This window comes from Halyomorpha halys, unplaced genomic scaffold (assembly GCF_000696795.3).
Source record: "Halyomorpha halys isolate HHAL.00 unplaced genomic scaffold, Hhal_1.1 Scaffold169.1, whole genome shotgun sequence".
In the NCBI taxonomy this organism is placed as follows: Eukaryota; Metazoa; Arthropoda; class Insecta; order Hemiptera; family Pentatomidae; genus Halyomorpha; species Halyomorpha halys.
In genome coordinates this window covers 893,092-903,512 of record NW_027104700.1, presented here as the reverse complement: position 1 = coordinate 903,512, position 10,421 = coordinate 893,092, and the positions used below count along the sequence as shown (strand labels likewise).

Here is a 10,421-nt window from a genome sequence, read left to right as displayed (position 1 = left end):
TATCCTTGAAAATGACCTGAGGGTCGAAACGTTGGAAGGTTTTGAAAAGAATAAAGTTGAGAAAAAAGGATCAAATTTGTTTTTAAATAAACTAATCTACTTTCAAACAAGAATATATTAATAAAAATTAATTTATTCGTAGTGTTTTAGCATGACTAATTTTTAAATTATTTTTGAAAGGTTCATAAAGTATTATTTAGTTTTCCTGTAATTTCATTTCTTCGTTATTTTAATTCCCACAAATTCCAACAAGACAACGTCTCCCAAGAGGTCAGCTATAGATTTCTCATTTCTTATACAGGGAAGGTTGATACAAAATTACTTATAATAGGCCTCCAAATAAACTGAAAGCACCAATGAAAGAAGTAAAACCATGGAGCAGCTCCAGTTGCAGCAACCACAGAGAGGAAGTTATCCATACAAGTCTTACACATTTTCACCAAAATACCAGAAGTCTTAGAAATGACTGACAATAACTCTCATATCTTTGAAGATTGAATCTTTTACTCATGATGATTAAATGAACTAGGAATACCAGCAAATATAAAAACAGTTTTGGAAAATGAGGAAATATAACTGAATGAGGTCATTCATTTTGTGAAATTGATATTCGGAGACCATAAAGAACGAATAGGAAGAGGTCACTCTTTTTCTACAAGGAGTGTGTTTAAGGGAAATTTCTTAGAAGTCAAGATAGAGGATTTTCAAGATTTTCTGCTGACGAAGAAGAACAAATATAATTATGGAGTAGTTTATAGCTACGGGAGTTTTTTTTAATTATTTTTTATGACCCATTTTCTAGTCATTTCTGATCTCCGGCGGGGTGGAGAGGTTATCTAGAGGTAACCAATCTATTCTAACCATGATGGGAATCAAGTTTTTTTTATCTCGTGGGACCACTACAGAAATAAAAGTCGACCCCCGTAAGCAGTCGCGAGGCAGTCACTAAACTCCCTGAGCTTGCAACGGCATTGAGGCAGTTGAGGTGTCAACTTATCAACCTCATTACTGCGACGGTGCCAGGGCGGGTTAACTTTAAACTCTATCCTCATGAAACTCAACAACCAGACCAAAATCTTCCCATTCAAACTAAATTATTTTCAATTATTCAGAATATAATTTAATAATGTTTATATTTGGGGAGTCAATGATTAGTCATTTATCATTTGATTAATGATTCCGAAACTCATTTGTTTTTTATTTACTAATATCATAAATAATTAACCATTGTGTAATAATTTTTTTTAATTCTATTCTATTCCCCTTACTATATTTAGTTGGAATTGAGCTAATCAATCTGTAATTGTTAATCACATAGATTATTAATAAGTGACTTCAATAACAATGATTAAATTTGAGCTTTTTACCCATTTCTAAATGTTAAATAATATTTATTAATTAATTTAATGATTAGAACTGAGGTTAGACTACGTTCTTCACAAAATATCAGTCACACAATAGAGAGAGGGCTTATAGAAAGAAATGCATTTGATAAATTGGTAAGAAAGAAAATTAATTTTATAAGAGTAATCTTAAATCACATATCTACTTGATTATATAGAACACAGGAGTAAAAATTTAATATTTGTTAGATTTCACTTCATTTTTATTACCACGCATTTTTATGAGTGTGACAATCAAAATATTCTAAAAAATAATTATATGATATATATATATATATATGTACCTATAATCATGTACCTAGATAAATATTCATAGATTTTATAAAATGATCGGAATATAACGTATATAAACGTTCTGAGCACGAAATAAAGTTTATAAATGGCAGGAGCTATATCTCAAGAGAGCAATAGCCTTCAAATCGACAGTATAGCTATTGTATATACAAAAACGGGTCCTGTACTACAATAAATAAATAAAAAATGGTTTGCTGATAAATTCAGCATATATACAATTTTACGAGTACAGAAAAAGATTCGCCATTATATATATATATATATAATATATAATATATATATATAATTGTTGGATTTAAACATATACGTAAGTTTTCTTCGTCCAAATATATTATTATTTTTTTTTTTTTTTTTTATGAATAAGATAAATGCAAAATTATATTAATGTTTACAGCATTTTACCAAGAGTGATTGTAATATTTACTAACACATCGCAAAACCAAAATGAAAGAACCACGACTTAATATTCAAATGTTAAAAATAACTTTTTTTGTCAGATGTTCCACTATTCAAGCAAAGCAGCGATATGTAGTCCATGACACATAGGTCTTATAAGTACTAAAACCTGTAACTTTGTGTTTAACAAAATTAAAAAAAAAATTATAGTTTACGCCTTTTACGACCAAATTAATGAGTAATAGGACTCATTCGACGCAGAATTAAAAGCTGTTAAATTTCTTATAGTACAACCTTTTCACTACGATATACTGTTTAGGAGTTACAGGCGAAAAACAACAAATAAATAGCTAATTCAATTCTTTATTAAACGTATTGCAATTAGCTAATTAGGAGGAGTTTTAAGCCGCAAGAAACGCGTTTTCGTGTAAATGTGGTATAGAATCATTTATAAGATTATTTGCAGTGATTTTTTTATTGGCAGCTATTTATGTACCGGAATCATGTACTCTGAGAACAAATAGGCTTCTCCGTAAACTAATCATCGCAAAAATTGATTTAAAGATAATTTCAGACTCCAAGAATAACCATAAGAAAAAAAGAAAAACAATAATAACAATAGAATAACCATAATAATAGGTCTAAATATGAAGAATAACAATCGGTTTAAAAGAGTAGAATTTTAAAAATTCAAAACGCGTGACAAGAGTTTTAGGATACAGAAATTATTAATACCTTTACTACCATCAATACTAGAATTATGTCTCCGTTTATGGGAGCTACTTCTGTAGATATTGAATGGAACGAGTGGCAATAAAGTTTACACCTTTGTTATTTTTTCTCGTTTCCTATTAATTAATATATAACATTTTCACAGCACTTTAAAATAAATAAAAGATATTACTTACAACAAATCAAAAATATAATTAAAACTATAAGTTACAAAAAGATGTATTACAACAACATTTTTTGAAAATATTGTTTAATATAAAAATTTAATTTTTAAATATATATATTTTTTATTGCGTTTATGACAGATCATATTTGATGTGATATAGATCTAACAAGAGTTTTGACAAAATCCGTAAAATACAATTTTATATTTTTCTGAATCGTTAATTTTGGAGATATTCTTGTGAAGTATTTATTCCTTTTGACAAAATGTTAGATTTGGAATATGATGACATTACACATTCACTCTGAATATCGGAATAAAGCGTTTTCTGGTTACACTAGCAACTGAATAATTTAATTTTTTAAGTTAACTTTTTATTCCTAATGAAATATATATTATGGTATGTAGTATCAAGCTTACCCAGTCCACCAGCAGGTACCAGAATTCAACTTTCATCCTTAGATCAGCAAAGAATTTCCAATTCAAACTACCAATTGATCAACATAGTAACTGACTTATGTTCATTTTAAAAAGATTGCTAGTGTCCAACCATCAATCAACAGAGTCAAGTATGACTAAAGCAGTCAAGAAATAATTGCAACAACTGTTAAAATATCATTTCGTTTTTTGTCAATCACTTTAAAATATAACGTATTTACTTCCTCTGTGAGCTCTATGCTTCTTAAAATAATATAAACCTTTTTTAAAAAAAAAAAAAACCTATTATAGAATATTTCAAGAAAAATTTATACGTCGATCAGCGAGATTAAATTCAAAGAATGAAAAAAAAAATTTTAAAAAGTAAGGAAAAAAAAAACATTTTGGGCCTGGAATGTCAGCTTTGGTAATTAGATGAAACTTTATCAGAAATTAAAAAAAAAAACTCTAAATAGCGAGAAAATAAAATTGGTTACTTGGAACAATAATTATTTTTTTCATACGTTATCCAACAAGCCTAATGAGTACGTGATAATATTTCTCTTTTTAAAGATTTTCCACGTAGCTAGAATTGATATTTTATTTTTTAATGTTTATTTGTTACCTAACAAAAAACAATAACCATATATTAAAAATTAATTTATAAATATTTTTAGAACACCTACGACATATGATAGAATCCTTCGTCAGATAACAACTTTTATTAATATAAATGATTCAATTTCGGCCATCTGAGATTAGCTGCTTAATATGAGTGGATGTATAGGTTACAATTTAGTGAATACTAACTTTTTTCCTATCTACCTGTTTTTGAACCAAACATAGCTTCAGTATTTACAAAATGGTATAATTATGAAAAATTATTATTTGATTATTTATAATTAAACAATTTTGTCAGCACTGAAGCGTATAAACAAAAACAAATCTCATATTTACTAAACTGAACTTTTGCCCTTGACTCGTACTTCTATACAAAAAATTAATTTTGAGAAAATATACCTGAGTTTTATGAAATGGGATGAGGATTATAACTTACATTTTAAGAAAATATTTTTTTTTACTATGCTTCTTTTAAGTACATTTCAATATTTCAACAATAAACAATTCAATAAGGAAAAATATCAAATCTCCAACTCTTCTTTCTTATTAATTTACTAAATTTAATAACTCTTTGCGAAAAATAATTAATAATAAACCAGAAAATACAAAATATATAACATCATGAATTGGATATTTAATTACAAACCAAAAATATACAAAGTTTAATTTCATACGTAAGGTCAAACGAATCATTAAATTAATACTTAAAATAAACGTTTGAACTGAATTAACTTTATAAAGGTAAAATACTGAGTAAGGCTAGAATATTTTTCTGGACCCGGTCAACAAAACAATCAATATCATACTAAATATTGCTGAAAAACTTAATAAGAATCTTTATAATTTCTTTGAAACAGTAAATTTTAGAGAGATCAGGACGATCATTAATATGAACTATTTTTGGTTTAATGATAATGATGGCAAAATATATTTCAATGGGATCTGATCTGACGGATCAAATTCATGAAATTTCATTATGTTATATAAATGATTACATAATTAAAACCACTCTAAAGAAAATTAAGGTTCTTTACCCCGCAAAATAATTATAGAAAATAATATTTAAACAGTGCCACGGAAAAAAAAAAATTATTTATTTAATTTATTATCAGTCCCATCTATTGGAGCTTTATGAAAGCGTTATATGCAAAGTTTTAATAAAATTAAAAGAATACTTGTAATTACAAAGAGAATAAAGGCTTTAATAATTTACCCTTCTTTTCCTTTGGCAAATATTAACTAAAAATCCTAATTTAGCACAAGAAATAACGTAATTGAAGAAGCATTGAAATAGACGATTCCACACCATTTACTTAAAATAATTTATGATTGAAACTACATCAGATAATTTTGACAACCAATAACTACATTACGGTATTCATTCAAACAAATGGCTGTAAACAATAAAATAATAATAAAAAATATTTTTAATGTTGATTCTAATTTGTTAAATATACTTTTACAGTTGTGAATAAACTTAATAAAGTAAAAAAAAAAAAAAAAAAAAAAAAAAAAATTTGTTAAATAATTTAACAAAAAAGGTTCTAAATCTAAAACGGTTCTAGCTAAATTTCTTTAAAGTTTTCAGGTATAAGAAAATCATTTTTAAGCTATTTTCAGATTTAGCAAAGAAGAACCTTCGCCGTTTATTCCTAACAAATATTATCATTAATAACATTAAGATGATCGAAATATAAAGGCAACACAGTATTGCATATTACATTAAATTAAAATGAGCATTGAAATAAAACAAAAATACTGAGTAAATTATGACTGCAATATTATTTAAACAGAAAATCATATTTATAATATATATTATCATTATCTTGCGTCGAATAAATTAAGATGGCATAATATAACTTCACACAACACATCAATATACCTAGAATAAACATATTGTGTAAGCAATTAATTTGTTCAATATATGAGATGAAATTTTTAATTATAGCATTTAGTCGAATTCATTTATTATAAAACAATACCTTTTTCTTGGCAATATTTTACGGAAGTAAGGTTAGTAAGTTTTTTTAAAAGGAAAAATATGGTATATACATTTACAAAGAAACTCGATACTTGAATTAATTTGATCTTTGAAACTTAAAATGATACATAATTTGAACTATTTACACCAATACTTAAATTTACTTATTTTAATACTTATAGATTAAATCTTAGGAAATAAAAAAAAACCTGTGCTTAAGACATCACGAAAGTGAAGATTAAGACGTTTGCAAGATTATTATTTACTTAATTATAGAATCAAATTATTATAAATTTTTATTGTATGAATAACGAAAAAGCATGGCAATGTTATGGCTAAAAATTCAATTATTACATGAATGTCGCATCAAATAATTCATGACAATTTTTGGTATTGAACCAATGGCACAATCCCTGAATCTTTCATTTAAATTATTTGAAATGTATGATATAAATTATTTAAAATGTATCCTTTAAATGTAAATGCAGAAACAAGTATTCAACAAATTCGAAGTAAATAATAATTTATATAATTTTAACCTATATTTTGGTTGTTAAGACAATGAGGTGGCCAAGGAATACATTGTACCTGTGCAACAAACAAACCAGAGTATTATGGACTTGTTTGGTAAATAAGATGAAAATCTGCAAGCTGAAGTATCAGGAGACTGAAAAAAAAATGTAAACAGGGAGTTATCGGACACAAGGAACGACCTTCACCGACTCAGAAGCCGTAGCAGGTTACGTATGGATAAACCATCTTATCACCAATGACTCATATCTAACAGCTGTACGTTTGACACATAGCTGTTATCAATTTACAGTTTGTTCTATGCGTTCTCTTTAAACATATAAGGCGAATAACTTATGAAAAAATTAAACAATATAATTTTCAAAAGCGTTTCTTCTAAAATAATTTTACAACCAAATGAGTATAAGAATTCCAAGAGGAGAGCAATATTGAACTATAGAATTCTTCAGCATACTAAACATCAAATTTAAAGTACTGCTGTAATTTTTCCGAGCAGGGCTATTTTCAGCCCGATCTACAAATATAATATCTACATGAATATTACAAAAAAAAAAAAAAAAAGACATCTTATAAAAAAAAAATTCTTAATAAAGAAAAAACTACTTAAACTAAGTTATAAACTGAACAAGAGGTTTTTCAATCACATAAACATAGCTTAAAGAACTAAACACTGATATTTCATTTAGCGTATATGGAATGTAGGTTACTCACCACATGCCTTATTTATAAGGACAACTATTTAATACAAAATACATTTGTTCCACCAACACTGTAAAATTACTGAATTACTTACTAAAATATATAAAAAATTTAACAAATATTTTTTTGAAAATAAAGTTGGAGATCAAGCATTTCTATTTGGTGGAATTATGCATTTTCTCTTGAACATACTTAGCATTCTTTGACTTTTGCTAAATCACGACGACCTATCAAGACTCCAAACGAACTGCACTTTCAATTAACAAAAGAGAAACTTTGAAACAGTGAGGAGTTCCCGCTCCGGGCTGGAGGAGGTTACAGTTCTGCCGGTAACGAAAAAATTTAAAATTAAATAATTGTTCTAGACTTACCTCATTGTTAGTAGACGACGCGAGGGTGATACTGGAGCTGGTAACGAATATTCGACTGATGTCAGACACTAAAAAGATGTTAGCGGAACGAGCCAGCGCACAACCAACCGCCATGTTCCCATTCCCCCCTCACACTGAGCTCTGCTTCGCCGGCGCGTTTCCCATCCTCGCCGCTAGGCACCGCTGTCTCCATTCACTCCTCTTCATCTCTTAATTTATTAATTGCAATTATCTGTTGATTTCGTGTTGAAGAGGTATGGTTAAAGGTGTCATGAGAAATAGTAATAGACACGAAATTCGTCGGAAGAATTATTTCAAACCTCTTTTATTATGTTAATTAGCTAATGAATATCAAGACCTCATAATGAACTGCTGTTGAAACAAGTTAGCTCTTTTACTAAAACGCTATCTAACATCTCAAGTTTTATGAATAAAGGAGATTTGAAACAAAAAAAAAAACAAGTGAAAATGGTAGAGAAGGCCCCTCACCTCCGGATTTAAAATTGCACCTTATTTAGAATGGATATCTCATATGTAACAAATAAACATAACAGGTAACCTTAAAATATCAAAGGTAGTATAAGGTAAGACCAAACACGAATTACTTTTCTTTTTCACAGTAATGCACTATTCATTCACTTTTTCTTTCTGTTTTAGAGGGATCGGGTAAAAAAAAAATGTAATTGTACAACACGAGGAGGCCACTCACCTCCGGATTTAAAAATAGCACCATCTAGAATGGATATTTCATAAATAACAATAAACATTACAGGTAACCTTAAAATACCAAAGGTAGTAAAAGGTAATACACAACACGATTTATTTCCTTTCTTTTCACAATAAAGCACTCACTAATTCATTGTTTCTTTCTGTGTTAGAGGGATCGAAAAAAAAACAAGCGAAAATGATCAACATGAAGAGGCCCCTCAACTCCAGATTATTTATGCTAGTAAGACCATACAGAATGGATAATTCCCAATAAACAGATAAGTCTTGCAAATAACTTTAAAATACCACAGGTATAAAAAGGTAATGCTCAACATGATTTTTTTTTACCATAATACAGCATCCACTAATTTATTGTTTTTATTCTGCTTCAGAGGGATCGGAAAAAAAACAAGCGAAAATGCCCCCTCACCTCCAACTTTTTTTAATCGAATCCAGATGGAACGGACATGGAAAACACCAGATAAGTACCTCAATGTACACCTATGTAACAATATACGTAATGCAACCTACTAAATTAATGTTTTTTTCTGTTGTAGATGGATCAGAAAAAAATAAAAAAACAAGAGAAAAATATTTAATGTTTTGAAAAGAGACAATTTATTTACCGAAACAAACAATGTTCAAAGAATCGTTACTGATTATTATATATTCATGCCATTTGTTAGTATTTCTAACAAAGGATGTCAGTGTGTGATGAATAGGGAATGTAATATCTCCCTCTCCTACTTTCACCTTAATAATATGAAAACCCAAAAATTTGAGAACCTAATCCACATTGCAAAAAAATTAATAAACGATTTAACTCAAAGGGTCACTAAAATTTAAAACCAACACAAATTCAACTTCTAAAGTAAAGATATTAGGATTTTATTAACCAAATCAAGCAATGCTCAAGGAATCGTTAAAGATATTGAGCTACTCATGTCTTTGTCAGTAGTTCTAACAAAGGAGGTCAGCGTGTGTGGGGAATAAGGGATGTAATATCTCTCTGGTCTCCTTTCCCCTAATAATTTGAGAACCTAATACAGATTTAAAAAATATTTAATGAGGGATTCAACTCAAAGGGTTACTGAAATGTTAAAGCAACACCAATACGTCTGAAGTTAAGAAATTAAAAAAAAAATATTATATACTCATATAATATCTCCAGAAATTGAGATACTATATACAAATAATGTGGTGTTTAAATAGATGAGAAAATTGAGCCAGTTAGTTGTAAAATGGTATCTGACATTTATTTTTGGCTTCGCCCGATTCATCATGGCTGATTTCAAAAGACCTTTGAAATACATTTTTAGTAAATTTGAATTCTTCAATGTGTAATGTTATCAACGATTCAATAAACTTTGTAAAATTGCAAAAAGTTTCGTTTTTCCCGTCACCGCATTTCCGAACGAGTGTGTTAATTATTATTTTCAAGTAACATGTAATTGAAATATTCAAATCCCTAAGCGTAGGGAAAATTAAAAAAAAATTATTTAATTAGAAAATGCGGTCAAAATTATTGAGAAAATTAAACTTTTGGGGTCAAGCAGAAATATAGTTTTAGTTAAAAGAGTTATGAACCCGTTCAATATAAATTAAATAGACTTCCATATGCATTTATAAATTAAATATCCACTCCTTTTAGAGCAGCGGATGCTTAATAGAATTGAATCCAGGATCTTATTATATAATCATCTAATTAAATTAAAGGCACTGGGATCTGCGCTGTGAGAGAATAGAAAAGAAAAACTAATCATAAATTAAGTTCCCTCATTAATGATGTAGATATAGTCACAGTTATACGTCTGGGAAGTCTCAGGTGGGCTGGGCAGGTGAAGATGCATGAAGAAGGGATGAAACAGGATACTACCTCAACTACGAGCCGGGAAGAATAAAAGGCAGTTATTTCACACCAATTTTTGATTACTTTAATGAAAACTATGCATAATTACTAGTAAAAACTGACGAGTCTTCCAAGTATAGGTAAAGGGAATAAAAAAATGGCGGCTGTTTCAATTCCTTAAAAAACATTATTTTTTCATTTGGAGCTCGATATTTTAAAAACTACCAACAACACTAGAAAATCTAAAAGAACATCA

The 10,421-nt window shown here is 28.4% G+C and overlaps 1 protein-coding gene across 5 annotated transcripts in view; it reads right to left on the bottom strand.

Moving 5' to 3' along the window:
* The window catches only part of MCU (mitochondrial calcium uniporter), a 516,099-nt gene extending 508,335 nt beyond the window's left edge, over positions 1-7,764 (bottom strand). For all 5 annotated transcript variants that reach the window (XM_067053485.1, XM_067053353.1, XM_067053456.1 and 2 more), the window contains exon 1: positions 7,609-7,764. In XM_067053485.1, the coding sequence (XP_066909586.1) occupies positions 7,609-7,613 (5 nt within the window). In that variant the 5' untranslated portion in view covers positions 7,614-7,764. The remainder of the gene's footprint in view (positions 1-7,608) is intronic.
* Between the last annotated feature and the right edge of the window lie 2,657 nt (positions 7,765-10,421).